The sequence below is a fragment of the Phocoena sinus genome, chromosome 2, assembly GCF_008692025.1.
Source record: "Phocoena sinus isolate mPhoSin1 chromosome 2, mPhoSin1.pri, whole genome shotgun sequence".
NCBI classification, from domain to species: domain Eukaryota; kingdom Metazoa; phylum Chordata; class Mammalia; order Artiodactyla; family Phocoenidae; genus Phocoena; species Phocoena sinus.
Genome location: NC_045764.1, coordinates 111,495,705 through 111,516,350, shown reverse-complemented (window position 1 = coordinate 111,516,350; position 20,646 = coordinate 111,495,705). Strand labels below are relative to the sequence as shown.

Below are 20,646 nucleotides of genomic sequence, written 5' to 3'. Positions count from 1 at the left end.
GGCCACCCAGGCCTGCTTAACCTGGGAGAAGCCCAGCCACCTTGGCATTCTGGCCCTTTTGTTTTTTCTCTCTCTCTTCAACCCCCTCCTTCCCTTTCTTGGGCACTCTCTCTCATGGGGCAGCTGGGCCCAGGATCTGCTGAACCAGCCTGGGAAGGCTAAGCCAGCTCTGCTCTAGGCTTTGGGGCACATAACGCTCTCTTAATTGTCCTTTCCTCTCACGCTGATGGCTGCATCTTATGTCATTTAAGTATTAAGATGCAAGAATCTGTCTGGTCTTTGGTTTCAGATCATTTAAAATGAACCAGCTGAGGTAGAGGAATTCTCCTTAGTATCTCATCTAACTGACTAGAAATTAACATTGGGGTTTGGGGCCAATGTCCTAATTGGTTATAAATCTGCCCTGCTTTGCCCACCATTGACCTGAGCATGTATTTCCCTCGGGGACCCGGAAGAGAGGAGTGGCTATGGCAGGGCAAGATTCACGGCCAAAATCTCTATTAATAGCACGCCTTACTAGCATCTCCGTCTCATTAGTATCAACGGTCAGGCTTTTTAACGGCTCTCTAAAAGTCACACACATTTTTTTAATGTCTAAACTTTAGATGAGCTGTTATAAAAGCACCTTTGTTCTGCATGATGTATTGTACCTTTTAGAATGTACTCATTCTAAAAGGAGAACACCGCCCTTCTCCATCATGCGAGAACCCACTGTTTGCCACAAAGGCAGCATCAACTTCAACAGAAGTTAGTAATCACATACATATACAATCACTGCTCAGTTTGAATTTTTACCTATGAGAGTCTTTGTTAAACCTTTTGTAATATTTTTATTCTTTACTACTGATTTCTATGACATTGCACAAAAATGCCACCCCCCATTTTTCCTCGCTTCTCCGCATTATCCCGAGATCAGTTTTATTCTAGATGTTTAGCCCACAAAGTAAAACGAGGAAAGAATTCCACCCATGTTTATCTACAGAAATAATGGTTTCAAACCTGTTATTCTGTTTTTCTTCTTGGATGCTTTCTCCTTGAGAATTACAGAACTCAGGCTCTAGGCACTACAGCCACCTTCAGACTTCTGTCTGGAATGGACCTGAGCCCAGAGACCTTCCTTACCTTTAGTTGAACTAGATGCACATCCACATGCTTGCTGTCCGAGTCCTGCTGGACTGAATAGGTTAGGTCTCGGACCCTCTCTGAGGTCATCCGGAGCCAGGTCTCAATTTCAGGTAAGTGGAGGACAATCTTCCAGTCGGCCCCTGTATGCAGTGGGGGTGGCTTTTCGTACTGCTGGTCAGAATCCATGTCTTTCATCGCCTCTTCTCCCTCACCCTGCTCCACAGTGGGTGTCAAGTTGATGGCCATGGGTGAAGCATCAGTAGCCATGGGATCCAGGTCCTGTGACCTCAGAGGGGAAAGTGTCACGCTCATGGTTAACATGGAGAAGTCTAAGCCTTACTTCTTTCCAAAACAGCTGAAAGGCAAAAGGAAAAAAGAGAGCAAAAGTCAGACAAGATTCCCAAATAAAGGAATGGTACTTCACAGAAGAAGCAAGATTTCTAAATTAAGCCAAGTTTCTAAATTAAGAAACCATAGCTCATAACAAAAACAGAAAGAGGTGTTTTGAGTTTCTACCAACTAGACCCAAGACCCAGCATTTATCCAGCGACTTCTAAGCTATTGGAAGCGTCCTTCCTATACTGGTTCAATAGGAACACAAAACGGTGTGGTACTGCCTATCCCAACATCCATTCTTGCCTCATTCCTTAATAACAAATTCCTGATTTTCAGTTGTGCATATTCCTGCCAAGAATTTAAAACTACATTCCCTATCTCCATCGGAGCTCACTGTGGTCATGTGGCTAAGTTCTGACCAATGAAGTGTACGGTTTCTTTTTAAGATAAAGTTGACTAGTTTACTAATGATCTAGCTATGTAATTTATCTTTCTTCTGTAACCAGTCTGATATAAAATAACAACTTTTAGGATCTTGTACTTTGAACACATTAAATAGACATTATTTTTAGTTTCAAGAGAAAGTTCTTCAAGGCAATGGGTTTCTTTTCCTTTTCTAAGCCTTTTTCTAGTTCTATACATTCAAGTTAGTTTATAACCCCATTCCTCCAAAGATGAAAGGCAGTTGATCAAAATATGAAATTAAATGTGATTGTCAGAAAGTAGCTATATTTCTTTATATTCTTGAGATTAACTTAATAACAAAAGCAAAATTATTTTACCTACAAACGTGGAAGGGAAAAGTCAAGAAAGCTCCCAGTTTGACTAGGAATATGTAACCTTCCACACAGGAATGAGCACAGGGAATAAAAAGACTTGTTGAATTGACAAAAGCCTTAAGAATAAGTTATTCTCATGATATATTATTTCAGAAGCCTTCTAATGCTGTAGCATACTGCCTCTCCCCCAATTTCTTGAGCATTTTATTTTTAAATTAAATGATAAGGGGGTTTACAGATGAATTTTTGAAAACAAAGTTATTTGCAAAGACCAAAATATTATGTCATAAGGTAAGTTTATCACTTTGGTACCTGCCTTAGAGAATGGTTTTAGGCTTCAACAGCTTTCCACACCTGATTGCAAGAGGGAGAAATCCATGCCCCACATTTTTAACCACCCTTGCATACAATCTTTAAAATAACAATAATACTAGACTTGACTATTTTTTGAAACCAATTAGAAGATATCAAAATTTCACTGGGAGGGATGAAACTCCAGGAAGAGTGAGCTACCACACTACTTCTTAATAAACCATACCCTAGTCTCAGTCTCTGATTCTGATTTCCAAAAGCACTTTAAAAATTTTAATCAATTCACTGCCTTCTGGGGTGGTGAATCACTATTTACAATCACTGTCCCAGAGAAGGAATCTGATACACAAAGGTTAATAAAGGTTTTTAGTGCAAGGTCAAAGAACTAGTAATGAAGAAGTCACTGGTGTCACAGTGGTTCCCTCTTCTAAGAAACCAGACTCAAGCAAACCAGAAAACTAAGTGCCAGGCCAGTGTGAAATGAACTGTTTCACCTTCACCCACACACTCACTCAGCTCCAAGCCCCTACCTAAGAGCCCTGTACAACTGAAAAACAATGCTTGGTCATTGCGTTTTCTCTGAAACCCCTAAATCGAGGCAAGGCCTCCTCTGAAATACATATCTTACTGTAAACTAAAGAACATACCAAAGAATTGGCTCAATGTAATTTATATCCCAACATACATTTCTATATATACTATCAGGCCATGCACCAGGCAGGCACAGTGCAGTTTTGTGTGGTTTGGAGCAAGATGCTCCACATTTGCGGGTCTCAGTTTTCTCATCTGTAAAATGACAAAATTGGACTAAATGATCAATAAGATTCCATCTGACCATGAGAATCTGTAATTACCTAGGGCTATTTATCCAGAGATTTCTAAGCTATTAGAAGCATCCTACCTATACTGAGAGCTATGTAGATACTAAATGATGGACCTCCATTTCACCAAAGCAGGCAAACGGCTTCAATGGAAAGAATGGAAAGAAATAAATTATTACCATGCAAACACATTTTGTAAATCATTATTTACACATTATATGTTGCTAATTCTTTCCAGAGGAATAAATATGGGAGATTCTTCCCTCTGGGAGTGTGCACTTAAGACTGATAAGACAGATGTGGTTATATATGCAAAGGACAAATAGAATAAAATAAAAACATTAAACAAAAATGTAGCTGGGGGCTTCCCTGGTGGCGCAGTGGTTGGGAGTCTGCCTGCCGATGCAGGGGACACGGGTCCGTGCCCCGGTCTGGGAAGATCCCACGTGCCGCGGAGCGGCTGGGCCCGTGAGCCATGGCCTCTGAGCCTGCGCGTCCGGAGCCTGTGCTCCGCAGTGGGAGAGGCCACAGCAGTGAGAGGCCCGCGTACAGCAAAAAAAAAAAAAAAAAAAAAAAATGTATCTGGTGTGGGCTTCCCTGGTGGCACAATGGTAGGGAGTCCGCCTGCCAATGCAGGGTACACGGGTTCGTGCCCCGGTCCGGGAGGATCCCGCATGCCGCGGAGCAGCTGGGCCCGTGAGCCATGGCTTGCTGGGCCTGCGCGTCCGGAGCCTGTGCTCCGCAACGGGAGAGGCCATAGCACTGAGAGGCCCGCGTACCACAAAAAAAAAAAAAAAAAAAAAATGTAGCTGGTGTGCATCACACATGAGTAAAGGGCAAGAAAACCTTATATTCAAGCTGCCAAGGCAAAAGTTACCTGCATCTACAAAATTTCAACCTGCATGTGATGTTTCCATATTTAGCTGATCAGACTATAAACAAGAGAATTTCCATAACCCGAAACAGTGAAGCAAAGCAACACTTTACTCAAGTTTTATTTCAACTTCTATTTACTTTCCTTCATATACAGCTTTGTCCCTGGGGAAGGAATACCGTATGTGTCATAACAGCATAGCAAGCCCAGGAAGTGGCATACAATTGATTAATTACCCATTTTCATGGAAACTAATTACTATAAACATTTAATTTTCAATTCCAATAGTTCACATTTAGATGTACCACCCATGGATAACCAACCTGTATTTCTGATTTTCACAAAAGCACATCTGATTTCCAAGATAAATTTATACTTTAAAGGAAAACTGCCTCATATTGTAGAGATCTACAATAACAATCTTTGTGTGTATTTTTCCTGTCCTTATCATGACTATTCAAGCTTGCTTTCCCATCAAATTAATTACTCCATTTGAATGCAAACAAATAGTAGGAAATTCAACACAACTCTATATATTCTTCTAAATTCTAAGTTTTCTATTTTTTTTTATGCAAGGATCCATGCAATAAGATTCCTTTCTAGTCACAGAGAAATTTAAAAAAAAAAAAAAAAAGCCAGTAGACAACAACTTCTGACCATGCAAATGAAGCACTGATTCAAGTACATACAGATACCCATGCAGTTATATCTCTGGCTGCAAAGCTGCATGAGAGGAGGGATCAACCAGCTTTTTGGAACCCAATGACCTCCTATTCTCCACCCACCCCTCTGCCCCCATCAAATGCTTATCTGTGGCCACGTTTCCAGCATTAGAGATAATACCACCTTGAACCCAGCTGCTGTTAAAAATAACACAGATCAAATCCTTTCCTTTCCACAAACCCAAAGAAGATTCAACATTTAAGGTGCAAAATCCAAAAGCAGTAAAGATTTTAAAGGTTTTTTAAAAAAAATTTGTGCTAAGGCTTTTCTCACCACACTCTATCATCCTACAGAAACAGAAGAAACATACCATGGCTTGCTTACTAACCAAGGACTGGTGCTGCTATCTCCCTGACAGTCCACAAATTTTCAGTCGAAACCTGATGTTAGCAGAATATATTCAATTTGAATAAGACATTTAAATCAGGAGCGTGTTCTTCGACCAAACTAGGAAGCAAAAAATGCAGCTACACACCCATCAAAACTGCCCACCTCTTTCTCCCTTCTCTTGTGATTGTCTCTCTTAAATAAAAGGACAGAAAAGCTGGAAATCAGCTGACTGTACTCACTGTAAATGCTTTTGTCCCTAAAGGTCCTTCAGGATTAAGCGCCTGGCTCCTCCTCCTCCCGCCCCCTCGGGTTCTCTTCTTGTAGCCAAACAAGATAAAGGCCGGTATCAGGGCTGCTTCATGCCAGCAGGACACTGGTGAGTCTGTAAGGCACCAGCTTCAAATGCCCTTAGTGGCCTAAATCTCTTGCAAAGAGAGGGCTACTACACTGTCCCTATTTGGAAGCTAATCTATAAGCTCCAGGCTTGTAAGGTTATAGGCTGGGCTTTTGCAGCAGTGATAAGTGAGTTGAGAAAAAGGAGACAGTTGCCAAAACAAGGATCACTATGGAAAAGAGTATTTGGGTAGACAAAGCACAGTCAGGCACGGTTCAGAAGAACCAAGACTGTATACCCCAAGACTGAGCAAATCCTAAAGCAGGATAAATTTTAAAATGTATAAATAAATTAATAGTACTATAGTAACATAACCAGCTGACAAAGTCAATCTGAGCTAAATGCATTCAAGCCCTCTCTCTTTTCTTAGGAAGAAACTGTTCTTTCCAAACAAGAGCATCTTCACGTGTATAGTTTGAGAGGTAGTCTTATCATCATGTAAATCACCCCCAAACCTAAATACTTACTCTCAATCTTTCTGTGCTCTGCTTACTGCCCCCCAAAATGAGAGACTAAAGCATAATTCAGGCCAAATTAGTGAATCTGCTTGCTACAAAGGACATGTTACAAAACTGGGGTAGAGAAAATTAAGTTAGGCATCACTAAGTGTGCTTTTTTCTCTTGCTTCTTTTTTTTCTTTCATATTCTCATAATCATTCTTCACAGAACCTATTCACAGAGACTGAATTTTGAAAGGGAAAGAAAAGTTCCACTGGAATGTTTTGAATTTTGTCTCTGGCTAGCTCTCATGCTTTGACTGCATTAAGGAAAAATAAATGAACTCAAGAGGTGAACCCTATATCCGATTCCAGGACTCTAGAATCGGGCTCTACAAAAAACCCCACAAAAACAAGCTTAATAAATTGCTTAATTAAATGTCGCAGTCTACCCAGATGAATGAGGCTCTAATTCAACACCTAGTTTTAAATCTTGCTGCCTGTCTTACTCTCTGGCCTCTTGTGAGGTCAAGGGTTGGGAAACTTTAAATGGCTTTAAGCTTTTTAAGAGGAGAGCTGAAGAATTCCTACAAAATATTAAGTTAAATCTACTTAAGGGAAAAAAGAGTGAGTGGCTTTTGTAAGATGCTCTAAGGAAGTTTCCATAATCACTGATTCCTCCTTCTCCTTGGCCCTCTTCTCCTCCCAGCCCCACACCCTCCAGCACTCATCTGGAGTAACACTGATAAGTGAGATCTGTGGTAACCCCAGATTAGGCTCACTTTCTAATCCTCCTGCCATAACAGAGCAGCCTGCAAGTGGATGTCAGTGAGAAGAAAAATCTCAAGCTTTAAGTGCACAGGCTTGGGGAGCAGGAAAGGGAGTGAACACAGCACGTAAATACAGGGGCCCAGACAGATTTCTACAATTTAAAAGACCTTGGTGTTATCACTGATGTTCCCCCCAACACTTTTCCCCTTTACTATATCCTTTTGTATGGCTGTCCCCTCAGGCAAATGGCTGATTACATCTGGTTAATCACACAGAGACCATGCACCCTCTCCTGGGTCTCTCCTCAATCACTGCTAACTCCCTTGCCCAGAGCATAGGGTCTTCTGTCACCCATAACACACTTCATCAATCATCTTCCTTGCTCAAGCCGTCCGTCCTCCTACTACGCGCCCCCACCCTGCATTATTCAGATCCTTCTCCTGTGGCGTGGACACCCAGATTGACTCAGTTAGTCATCACACCTCCCATGTCTTCCTTCCACCACTACAGTAGTCAGCTGCTGTCACTCAGAGATTCATTTGGCTGCATCACCCCACTTGGGGTGGATTTGTAAAAATAATACATAATTTATACAGTTGTTACTTTTATCAATGCTATTGATACAAAGAAAATGAAACAAGATTCATTTCAAATCAACTGACATTACTGAGAATCAACTATATATAAGGCATTATGTATATCTATGACTCATCAGATTTACTTTCAAGGAAATTATAATTTAATGGGGACAATTTCCCTCCCTCCACTCTCCCCTAACACACACACACACACACACACACACACACACACATCTACTGATAACCTATTACATAGGCAGGATGTGGGCAAAGCCTTGTGAGGCCCCAGTGGAATGGCATTAATCCGGGATGGAGGAAACATAAGGAAGAACCTTCACCGAAGAAGGAAATATTTGAGATGAGCTTGTAAAAATGGCTATGATTGGGCTTCCCTGGTGGCACAGTGGTTGAGAGTCCACCTGCCGATGCAGGGGACACGGGTTCGTGCCCCGGTCCAGGAAGATCCCGCGTGCCGCGGAGCGGCTGGGCCCGTGAGCCATGGCCGCTGAGCCTGCGCGTCCGGAGCCTGTGCTCCGCAACAGGAGAGGCCACAATAGTGAGAGGCCCGCGTACTGCCAAAAACAAAACAAAACAAAAAAATGGCTACGATTTAGATGGGCAGAAAGAGAAGGGAGATGGGGAAAGAATTCCAGGCTGGGAGAAATACATGGACAAAGATACCAAGAAGTTGGGAGAATCAGCAAATAATTCAGTGTTGAGAGGAATTGGGAGCTTGATGGGAACTGGGAACCGGAAACAGATAAGGCTATAAGGTAAATTGCAGCCATGTTATAAGAGGGCTTTGAACACCAAACTATGGAGGTTGGAATGAGTCTCACAGGGATCAGGAACTCTAAAAAGATTGCAAAAGAAGAGAAATAAAATTACAGTTGTTTGCTAGAATGAGACAGAAAAATCAATATACAAACTCTTATTTACCAAGAAAATGAAATGAGAAATCAGCATTATGAGAGAATCAACATCTTCTTTTCCAGGCAGACTTCATCAATATAAAATGTAAGGTTAAAAACTTCTTTATAGCCCATACAAAAACAGAAAGAGAGACTGATTCAGATCTAGAAGTCTGACTTTTAGATCAGAGTGATTAAAGGAGTTCTGTGCTCTGTTCTACCTACTCCATTAAATATAAAAAGAGTTCTCCATTTTTAGCTCTCCATTAACCCTAGCATCATAGATTTGAAGTGGAAAAAATTTTAGGATCATTTTATGCAATGTTTTTTCTTAATCTAAAAAGTTTTAATTAATTAAAAAGTAATATATATTAAGTCAAACATTGTAAAAATAGATAACACTGAAGTTAAAAGATCCTCCTCTATCCCAATATTCTCATCCCCAGTCAATAAATGATAAGGGGCTATTTAGCTTTTGTGCCCTCAATATGTAAAGTAGAAAGGAAATGAGCCCTAAAAGAAAAGTTGTCTTTAAAGATTCTGAAGCCTAAATTTGTTGGTTATCTCTACTAATGAAGCAATATAGAAGTGTTTGCTAATGCAGTGTTTATTTACCAGGTATTAATAAGTACTCTACAAAAAGTTGCCCCTGACAAATAAATTGAGAGTGCTAGACAACTTCTGGGAAGAGACAGCCAACTGAATATATGTGTCTAATTTGGCTCCCTCCAGAAACCTCACTAACACTACTGCAGAGTGGTTTTAGTTTGAAATTTGTTTTTGTTTTTTTTTAAGTATAAACACTCAAGAATGGGAGGAAAAATAGTAATAGTTTTGGAAGCTGAAAATCAGATGAACGAGTGATAAATGCCTTAGCCAACCCAAGAAAACAAAATCCTAAACTAATGGCACAGAGAGGAAAGAACCAACCTGATTTTACTTCATAATTCTTTAAGTATTTTGAAATTGCTGGAACCAGATACCTCTGGAACTGGAGATGGAAAAGTATGTAGTGAAAAATTAACTTTACCCAAAAAAAAGTCTGGCCTTTGTTCCAACTCCTAAGAGGTAACCTCTAAACTTTCAGAATTTCCTGAGTGATAGGATTATTTTTGTTGTTCATGGTGGGCCCCTCAGATGACACCTAATAGTCTATACTAACAAGGTGATGCATGATAGGGGCTAGCCAGACAGAAAGACCATTCATGTAATTACAGGGTTGGGGCTTTGAGCAACCACATGGGCAAAGATTCAATCATTCATGTCTAAGTAATGAAGCCCCAATAAGAACTAGGACACTGAAGCTCAAGCAAACTTCCAAAGTTGGCAATACCCCATGAGTATTGTCACACACCAAGGGCAAGAGGTAGTGCATCCCTAAGGACATGGAAGCTTTGTGTTGGGAAACTTCTCAGTCCCAGATTCCACCCTATGTGTTTCTTCCTTTGGCTGGTTCTGATTTGTACCCTTTTGGTATAATAAAACTATAATTATAAGTATAGCACTTTCCTGAGCTCTGTGAGTTGATTTATCAAATTATCAAATCTGAAGGAATCTGTGAGAACCTCCAAATTTATCATTAGCTAGTCTCATGTGAGGACAGCCCTGGAGACCCCTGAACCTGCAGCTGGTGTCAGAAGTCTTGGGCAAACTAGACAGTCTTGGAGAACTGTACCCTTAACCTCAAGTTCGGCCTAACTCTGGGTAAAGGGGCAATGACACATTGAGAAGATTAATTCTGATTTAAAAATGTTTAGAAGCAGTTAGAATTCTAGGTCTTTCCTTACTCTGTGTTGCTGGGTAGGTGTACCACTCCAATTCTAGAGCTTTATTCTCCAGAAAGAATCAATCAAAGGGTCTCTGGACTAAGGGACTCTGGGCAGTTGAGTATAGAGTTACCTTGAAAATAGGTGAATTAAGTTAACATAGGCATTCTGAGTGCTGAGACCATCCCCAGTCCCCTTCCACAACTTGACTCTCCTAAGCCTTTATCCTCCAGTTAGCAGACTAGAGACCACCCCCCCAAGAAGATCTGATCAGTCCAAGAAGACATGATAATGAAAATTGGCACATCCAGATCACCCTACAATGACATTCAGTCAATAGGCCTACCCACGCACTGAGAGCATTCAATCAGCTTTCTAGTCTCCTACTCTTAAATATGATCAGGCAGTCAAGGATTAGCAGAGATGAAGGGAAAACTCTAAGTTGGATAACAGGCCCAAAGGAAGCAAACAAAAAACCTCAACCTAGAGGAAAGATTATGCAAGGAGAAGATGATTTTGGTGAAAAAGAAAAATGATCAGAGATAAGCTATTGTATCCATGAAACAAGAACAGAATTTTATTTTTTAAAAGAAATATTTACAGAACAAAAATAATTTGGCAAAATAAAAACATGATTGCAAAAAGGGAAATCTCAATACAATGGCTGAAAATAAAGTTGAGGAAATCTCACAGAAAGCAAAGAAAAAGATAAATAGACAAAAATTAGGAGAGAAAGATAATTAGTGACCAATCCAGGAGGTCTAACACCTGAAGAACAGGAGTCCCTGAAGGCAAAAGGGAAGAGAAAGGAAAATATCATTAATAAAATCTTTTGAGAAGTGAAGGACGTGAGTCTCTACATTAAAAAGACCCATCTAGTGTATGAAAATAGACTCACACTAAGGCACTTTATTGAAATCCCAGAATATTAGGAAAATAAGATTTGGGTTAGAGGTAGAGGTATATACAAAGAATTATAATTTAGATTGCTTTGGATTTCTCAACAGCACCTGTGATACTGTGATTTATAATAAAAATATATATTTGGTCTTTGTCCCCATTTCTGGCACACAGCGCCTAAAGCTCTTGGAAAGTCCAAAGCACAAAAGCAAGGAGAGCATCTTTTGTTATAGTATTTGTTCTTTTGTCCTCAGTTCCTGAAATAGCTCCAGAGCCATAATGGTGAAAGGAGTCTTGTTATTCTTATAAGTCCCTTTCAACCACACCTGAGTTTATGTTAATGAGGTGACTTTCAGAAGGGATGGGGGCTGATTGCCAGGGAAACCAACCCTGATTAGGAGGTTGGAACTGTTGGTCCCACCCCCCAACCTCTGGGGAGAAGAGTGAGGCTGGAGGTTGAATCAGTCACCAATGCCAATGATTTAATTAATCATGCCTGTGCAATAAAGCCCCCATAAAAGCCCAAAAGGACAGGCTGTGGAGAGCCACAAGATTGGTGAACGAGAATGCATCCACATGCTGGGTAGGTGGTATGCCCCAAACTCCACAGACAGAAGCTTCTATGCTCGGGACCCTTCTAGACACTGCCCTATATACCTCTTTATCTGATTATTCATTCATATTCTTTAATATCCTTTGTAACAAACTGGTAATCTAGTAAGTAACCTGTTCTCCTCAGTTCTGTGAGTAGCTCTAATAAATTAATCGAACCTAAGGAGGGGTCATGGGAACCTGAGGAGGGGGGTGATTTACAGCCAGTCAGTCATATCCACAGGAAACAATCTGGATTTGCAATTGGTACCTGAAGTGGGTAGGGAGAGGGGGGATGTCCTGTGGGACTGAGCCCTTAACAGGTGGGATCTGACACTATTTTCAGGCAGACAGTTAAATTATAGGACACCAAGCTGGTATCACTGAGTCGCTTGGTGTGGGAAAAACCACCACACATTTGGTGATCAGAAATGCCAAAAGTGAAGAACAGTACTGAGAGCGGAAGAGACACACAGGAGTGTGACCTTCCATAAGAGCAACATTGGAAGCTAAAAGACAATTGTTTTCCTCGAGAAGGAAAAAGAGGGGACTTCCCTGGCAGTCTTCCCACTGCAGAGGGCATGGGTTCGATCCCTGATGAAGGAAGTAAGAACCCTGCATGCCGCAAGGTACGGCCAAAAAAATTTTTTTTTAATTTTTAAAAAGGAAGGAAAAAGAACTCTAGCATATAATTGTATACTGAGAATAATACAGTTTGATAAAAATCAAATGTGAGGATAGAATAAGAGACTATTTTCCAGACATTTTCTCAAGAGATACCAGTCTCTTTGGTAGATACTCTACCAAAAAAAAAGAGTAAACCAAGAAAGAGGAAGTCAGGAGACACAGCAAACAGGAGATCTAGCACCCCAGGGTGGTGAGGAAGAGAACTCTAAGGATGCCAGCCATACACCTGGGCAAGGAAGGCATCCAGCACAGATTGGAACAGGTCACAAGGCTCTCAGAAAGACTTCTTGAAACAGATGACACTGAAAGAAAACCTGATGCAAATGAACATACCAAGAACAGATTTATTGATCTAGTGGAGAATTGGGGTTGAATTAAACACATAGAAAACTAAGCAAACAACAACAATAAACTCTAGAAAAAAGTTAAAAGGTATACAAAAATAGAATAGGAATTATATTATTCTATGAGGTTTAGCTAAAAATTGCATTTACATATTCTTAATATAAACACTAAATGTTGGTATAATCCAAATCACAACATAATTTTACAGGAAGAACTGGGGGGGTAAGAATTGTGTGTGTGCACACATGTGCACGTGTGCCCCTGTGAGAGAAAAGTAAGAGAGAGAGAGGGATGGGATCAGGGAACAAGCTAAATAAACTCCCATCTTTCATAGTGAGAACTCAATAGATTAAAAAAATAGAAAAAATACTCAGGAGGTAGCCATACCATTCTGTTGTTTTAAGATGAAGGTAGTTACGAAAGAATCAGCTAACAGATGAAAAATGGTTGCCTCTGGAGAATGGGAAATGGAAAAGAAGGTCTAAGGGCTGCTGTTTGTCTAAAATCCCAAAACTACTTGACTCTCAACTATTTGTGTATAAACACATAACTTTAAAATATCTAGATTAAAAAATGAAAGTGTTTCTTAATTGAGGGACAGGGCTTTAATACTCTCTGATATATTGAGAATCTCCAAATAAGGGGTAGGAATATTTGGTGCCTTAGTTCCCAAACTTATTTGACTATGAAAATGATTATTTTTGTTTTGTTTTGTTTTGGGTAGAGAATGTCACCAGACTGGATGGGGCACTCAGTTAAAATGCTAAATTTAAACTTGTACCTACCCACTTGTTTAAACACTATATTTTTAAATACAAAATGCTTACTGTGATTCAGTTCAATAATAAGGTTGTATTTGTGTCAGTCCAATAATTCCTTTAAGAAATAAGTCTTCCTATGAACTAAATCTGATATCATGATGAAAGCCACAGGTGATTAAGTGACTGAGTTTACAGGTTATTTCATTATTTGTCCCATGAGTAGATTTGTTCTGGAGTGAATAACTTTTATTTCTGAAGACAACTGAATCAGACTGAAATACAAAATAATGAACTTAAGCCAAATCTTTCAACTAATATTACATTTGTTTGTGCTACTCATGCTGCAACTTGAGAACACTTCAAATAACTACCCACACTGCTGTTCTTTCATAAACAGAAAGCATTTTATGGGTGATGAACCCTCATAAAGACCAGGATTTTCAAAAGCATTATTTCCTATCCACTGTTATTTCCTACTCACCCTAACCTCCCAGACATGCAAAAAAAGATTTTCTTTAGAAGATTCTGATGTCAGATTTAAAAATACTAATGGAGACAGCAAAGGTTCTTAATATCCAAAGGTCTGATGTGATCAGAGATCCTCCCTCTGAATGCTCTTTACTACAGAAAGAATAATTAAAGGTCTGGTACTATATTTACTTTTCAAAGAAACAATTTCAGCACGGTAGAATCTATTTATTTCAAATATTTTACCATCATTTTGCTTTAAAATTTTTGTATCAAATTCATTAGATACTGTCAAGCGTTTCTGCCCATGTAGTCATCTAACTTGAAGGTGGGTGTCTGATAAAGTATGACTTGCTCCAACATGAATTGGTGTTTTAAAAAATAATTCCTATAACAAATAAAAATTCTACATCATGGATCTTCAAGGAAAAATAAAATATATATTTTCTAATGAAAAGCAGATACATAGTACAAGCCCATATTTATTTAGTGTTCTGTATATGCTGGTAGACAATAAAAGCATGGGGCATGAACTAGCTTAGCATAAATTCACATTCATTTAATTTTGTCTTTTTCTTAATAAATTATTGATTCTCTTGCCTAAGAAAATAAATAGCAATAATAGAAAGTGCTGAGTAAGAGCTAATGACTTAAAAGCCTCTAAAAGCCTAAAAACCTAGCAGATCCTTCACCAACCCTAAAAATTGTTAGATTGAATATTACCAGATGTTTTGACAGATCTTCCTTTCAGCATATAGAAAAAAATATTTTATTTTTTTAATTTAGGTGGCTCCTCTAAATCATAGGGGTAAAAGGGACAAAATGATGAATACTATAACAGATCAACCCATACTCTCTCCCCTCTGTAACACAGCTAAAGCTTAAGTTGAAATCAAAAACCCTCCAGCCATTAGATTTTATCACTTACCACCAACCTAGTCTAGCTGTGGTGTGGGAAGGGAGCAGCAGTTTCCCAGAGAGGTCATCATTTCTGAGGCTTTCACTTCTTGCTCTCCTTAGGTAAGTCTTGGATAAGACTTTATCATCGAGCACATGAGTACCTGGCAGTCATCCAAGAGTGATTCAGATGCATTAAAACTGACTAAGATTTTTATTTTAATTTTTCATATCTTCCTTACCAATAGTTAAAATTGATATGACACTCAGAAACAGTAGTTCCTTCTCCAATAGTCTCAGAAAAGCATGTTTATAATTTTTCAGTTAATGCTTCACAATCATATCATACATCACATGACACAGATATTTTGGGTCTTACTTAGTCATTTGCAGCCAAATACAAAAGAACCTCAGACAACTTCTGCTTGTCATAGCTTCTATTCATTGTGCCCTTTGCCCTGATCCTCTCATTGTTAATAGTTCCATATGATTCCTTGATCTGGATATTAAACGTCTTTTGAATGAATTTCTTCAACAAGAGATGTTACTTCATACGCTTGGAAATGAACAATCGAGAATATTTCTTCAATATGTAGCCGACAATTTTCAAAATAAGAGTATTTGGAATGACCCTTTAATTAAACTGGAGTCTACAAGGTGAGAGTTTTGTTTCATTTTTTTAAATAATGTAACACAAGCAGCTGAGAGAATATGGTTTTTCTTTGCTTCCACCATAATGCTCAAAATAACATGAAGAAAACAGATTTAGACGGCTTTATAAGGAAGCAGAGGAATATAATGGCCTGACAGTTTTATGTATACCACAGTTTAAAGAAAAAAGGAATTTAATGAGCATCTCACTTTGACACTTTCCTGGTGCTATGGAAAACAAGTGAGTCAACACTTGTTTACCATCCACCTTCCAGGAACTTCAGGTCTAGGAAAGGAAGAACTAGCAGGGCTTCCCTGGTGGCACAGTGGTTGAGAGTCTGCCTGCCAATGCAGGGGACACGGGTTCGTGCCCCAGTCTGGGAAGATCCCACATGTCGTGGAGTGGCTAGGCCCGTGAGCTATGGCCGCTGAGCCTGCGCGTCTGGAGCCTGTGCTCCGCAACGGGAGAGGCCACAACAGTGAGAGGCCTGTGTACTGCAAAAAAAAAAAAAAAAAAAAAAAAAAAAAGGAAGAACTAGCAGCTTCTGTGTGTACTTACTTGTCAACTGAACTATAGAGAGAAATAGGTTGGAGAAAAACTGATCTTGAACATAAAGAATAAGTCTGTACTTTTTTTCCATTTTTTCCTTTTTTTACCAGCTTTATTGAGATATAATTGATATATAAAATTGTGTACAATTAAGTGCATGTGATGATTTGATACACAGAAATATTGCAAAATGATTACCACATAAGGTTAGTTACATCCATCAACTCACATAATTATGATTTTGTGTGTCTGTGGTGAGATCACTTAAGATATAGTATTATTAACTATAGTCACAAGGCTGTCCAATAGATTCCCAGGACCTAATCATCTTATAACTGGAAGATTTTCTCTCTAACAACCACTATTCTACTTTCCATTTCTATGAGCTTGGCTTTATTTTAGATTCCACATACAAGTAAAATCATACAGTATTTGCCTTTCCTGTCTGACTTTTAGCCCTCAGGTCCATCCATGTCACAAATGGCAGTATTTCCTTTTTCATGGAATGAATATATATATATATATCACCTTTTATTTACCCATTTGTCTGTTGATAAACACAGATTTTTCTCATATCCTGGCTATTGTGAACAGTGTTTCAATAAACACGGGGGTAGAGATATCTCTTCCAGATTGTGATTTCATTTTCTTTAGATATATACCCAGAAGCAGGATTGCTGGATCATATGGTAGTTCTATTTTTAATTTTTTGAGGAACCTTCATACTGTTTTCCATAGTAGCTACATCAATTTATATTCCCATCAACAGTGCACAAGAGTTCCCTTTTCTCCACATCCTTACCAGCACCTGTTGCCACTTGTCTCTTTGAGAATAGTTATTCTAATAAGTGTGAAGTGATACCTCACTGTGGTTCTGATTTGTATTTCCCTGATGATTAGTAACATTGAGCAACTTTTCTTGTACCCGTTGGCCATTTGTATATCTCTTTGGAAAAATCTCTATTCAGGTCCTCTGCCCATTTTTTAAATTGGACTATTTGCAGGGGGTGGGTTGTTATCAAGTTGTATAAGTTTCTTACATATTTTGGATGTTAACTCCTTATCTAATATATGGTTTGCAAATATTTTCTCCCATTCCATACACTGCAAAAACTCTCTCTTCACAATTGAGTATTCCTGGCTCCTTTGTCAAATATGAGTTGACCATACATGCATGGTTTTATTTGTAAGCTCTATGCTCTATTCCATTGGTCTATGTGCCTGTTTTTATGACAGTACCATGCTGTTTTGATTACTATATCTTTGTAGTATAGTTTGAAAATAGGACCTGTGATGCCTCCAGCTTTTTTGTTCTTTCTCAAGATTGCTTTGACTATTCAGAGCCTTTTGTGGTTCCACACAAATTTTAGGATAGTTCTTTTTTCTATTTTTTGTGAAAAATACCATTGGAATTTTAATAGAGACCACATTAAATCTATATATGGCTTTGAGTAATATGGACATTTTAGTAATATTAGAGAGGTGGCCAAGATGGTAGAGTAGGAAGACCCTGAACTCACCTCCTTCCACAGACACACCAAAATCACAGCTACTTATAAAGCAACTATGAGAACAACCTGAAGACTAGCAGAAAAGGTCTTCTACAACCAAAGACATAAAGAAGGAAGCATAAGATGGGTAGCAGACACAGTATAGCCAGGACTCAGATACCTGGGTCAGCTACCCACAAATGGGAGGAACATCATAACTGTAGAGACCCCCAGTGAGTCCTCATGCAGAGGCCCAAACCTCACATCAGGCTCCCCAAGCCAGGGCTCCTGCACTGGGAAGACAAAGCCAGGACATCTAGCTTTGAAAACCAGCGGGATTTGTTTGGGAAAGCAAGAGGGCTACAGGAAACAAAGACTCCACTCTTAAAGGGCACACACAATACCTCACATGCTCTGAGTCCCATCACAGAGGCAATAGTTTGAAAAGAGTCTGGGTCAATCCACTTGCTGATCTTGGAGAGCCCTCTGGAGAGGCAGGAGGCAACTGGGACTCCCCGCTTAAGACAGAGACACTTAGAGCAGCCATTCTGGGGAGTCTGTTCTACCACAATAACACCAGCACTGGCAAGTGCCATTTTGGAATCCTCTCTCTAGCCTATAGCACCAGGGACATAACTCAACTCACCAGTGAACTAGCACCAGCCCCAAACTTGGCCCCCCTCCAAGGCTGTGCAGACAGCCACATGGGGACTCAAGTCTGACCTCCAGTGAGCAAGCACCAGCCCCTAGCCCCCAAGGCCATGCATATAGCTGCAGCAGGACCTAGCCCCAACCTCCAGCAGGCCAACACCAGGCCCTAGTCCCTCTGGGCTGCACAGACAGCCACAGGGGGACCCAGCCTCACCCACCGCCAAGCCACACAGCCCACTGCACAGGAAGCCTACCCTAAAGCCACCACATGAGGCATGACCTTACAGCCAATCAGGCCAGGGGAGAGCTTGGTCTACCAGTGCACCCACAGTAATCAGCCCCAACACAATAGAAAGGCAAACTCATCCCACATTGAGGGCAACACTATAGTGTATAGCTCTGGTGACCAGAGGGGAGTGCTTCTGGGCCCTATAGGACATCTCCTACTTGAGGCCACTTCTCCAAGATTGAGAAATGTAACCAACTTACCTAACACATTGAAATAAACACAGAGAACTGAGCAAAATGAGGAGACAGAGGACTATGTTCCAAACAAAGAAATGAGACATAACCTCAGAAAAAGAACTAAACAAAGTGGAGATAAGCAATCTATCCAAAAAAGTGTGCAAGGTAATGATCATATAAAGATGTTTTCCAAACTTGGGAGAAGAATAGATGAACAAGTGAGAATTTCAACAAAGAGTTAGAAAATATAAAGAACAGTGCTGAAGAATACAATAACTGAAATAAAAATATACACTAAAAGAAATCAACAATAGATTAGATGATAAAGAGGAACAGATCAGCAATCTGGAAGACAGGATAGTGGAAACCACCCAAGCTAAACAGAAAAATGCAAAAGGAATTTCAAAAAATGAGGATAGTTTAAGAGACCTCTGGGACAGCATCAAACATACTAACATTCATATCATAGGGGTCCCAGAAGGAGAAAAGAGAAAGAAAGGGGCAGAGAACTTCTTTAAAGAAATAGCTGAAAACTTCCCTAACCTGGGAAGGAAAACAGACATCCAGGTCCAGGAAGCATACAGAGTCCCAAACAAGATCAACCCAAAGAGGTCCACACCAAGACACATTCTAATTAAAATGGCAAAAATTAAAGATAAAGAAAGAATCTTGAAAGTAGCAAGAGAAATGCAACTAGCTATACACAATGAAACTTCCATAATATTATCACCTGGCTTTTCAGCAAAAACTTTGCAGGCCAGAAGGGAGTGGTACAATATATTCAAAATGAAAGGAAAAAACCTAAAACCTACCTGGCAAGCTTATCATTCAGATTTGAAGAAAATATAAAGAGTTTTACAGAAAAGCAAAAGCCAAAAGGGTTTAGCACCACTAACCTGGCTTTACAAGAAATGTTAAAGGGACTTCTCTAAATGGAAAAGAAAAGAATATTGTGAAAGGAAAAATCTCACTGGTAAAGGCAAACATACAGTAAAAGTACTAGATCAACCAGTTATAAAGCTAGTAGAAAGGTTAAAACACAAAAATAGTAAAATCACTATATCCACAGTAAGTAGCTAAGGCATACACACAACAAAAAGACATAAAATATGATGTCAAAAACATTAAACATGGAGATGGTAGTAAAACTGTAGGGTGGTTAGAATGTGCTCAAACTTAAAAGATCATCAATTTTAAATAATCATATATATGAACCTCATGGTAACCACAAACCAAAAACCTATAATACACACACACACACACACACACACACACACACACACACACACACAACACAAAAGAGAAAGGAATCCAAGCATACAATTAAGACATCAAATCACAAGGGAAGACACCAAAAGAAGAAGAAAGGAACAAAAAGAACTACAAAAACAACCAGAAATCAATTAATAAAATAACAGGAAGCACATAATCATCAATAATTACTTTAAATGTAAATGACAGAGTGGCTGAATGGATAAAAAAACAAAACCCATATATATGTTGCCTATAAAAGACTCACTTCAGATCTAAAGAAACACACAGACTGAAAGTGAGGGGATAGAAAAGGTATTCCATGCAAATGGAAAGGAATAGAAAGCTGGGGTAACAATACATATATAAGACAAAACAGACTTTAAAACAAAGTCTAAGACTTTGTAAAAAGAGACAAAGAAAGACATTACATAATAATAAAGGAATCAAACATCAGGAAGATATAGCAATTATAAATATATATGCACCCAACATAGTACCTAAATACATAAAGCAAATATTCACAACATAAAGGGAGAAACTGACAGTAATACAATGATAGTAGGGGACTTTAATACCCCACTTAAATTGATGGACAAATCATCCAGATAGAAAATCAATAAGGAAACACTAGCCTTAAATGACACATTAGACCGGATGTAATTAATAAATATATACAGAACACTTTATCCAAAACAGCAGAATACACATTCTTTTCAAATAACATGCTAGGCCACAAAACAAGTCTCAGTAAGTTTAAGAAGATTGAAATCATATCAAGC

At 39.2% G+C, this 20,646-nt stretch overlaps 1 protein-coding gene across 7 annotated transcripts in view; it reads right to left on the bottom strand.

Annotated features, from left to right (window-relative positions):
* The window catches only part of AKAP6 (A-kinase anchoring protein 6), a 643,220-nt gene that overhangs the window by 373,732 nt on the left and 248,842 nt on the right, over window positions 1–20,646 (bottom strand). For 6 of the 7 annotated variants that reach the window (XM_032622554.1, XM_032622560.1, XM_032622555.1 and 3 more), the window contains one exon: window positions 1,123–1,480. In XM_032622554.1, coding sequence (XP_032478445.1) covers window positions 1,123–1,446 — 324 coding nt within the window. In that variant the 5' untranslated portion in view covers window positions 1,447–1,480. Of the gene's footprint in view, window positions 1–1,122; window positions 1,481–14,844; window positions 14,972–20,646 lie in introns of those variants that run through there. The other variant, XM_032622558.1, reaches the window with a different exon arrangement.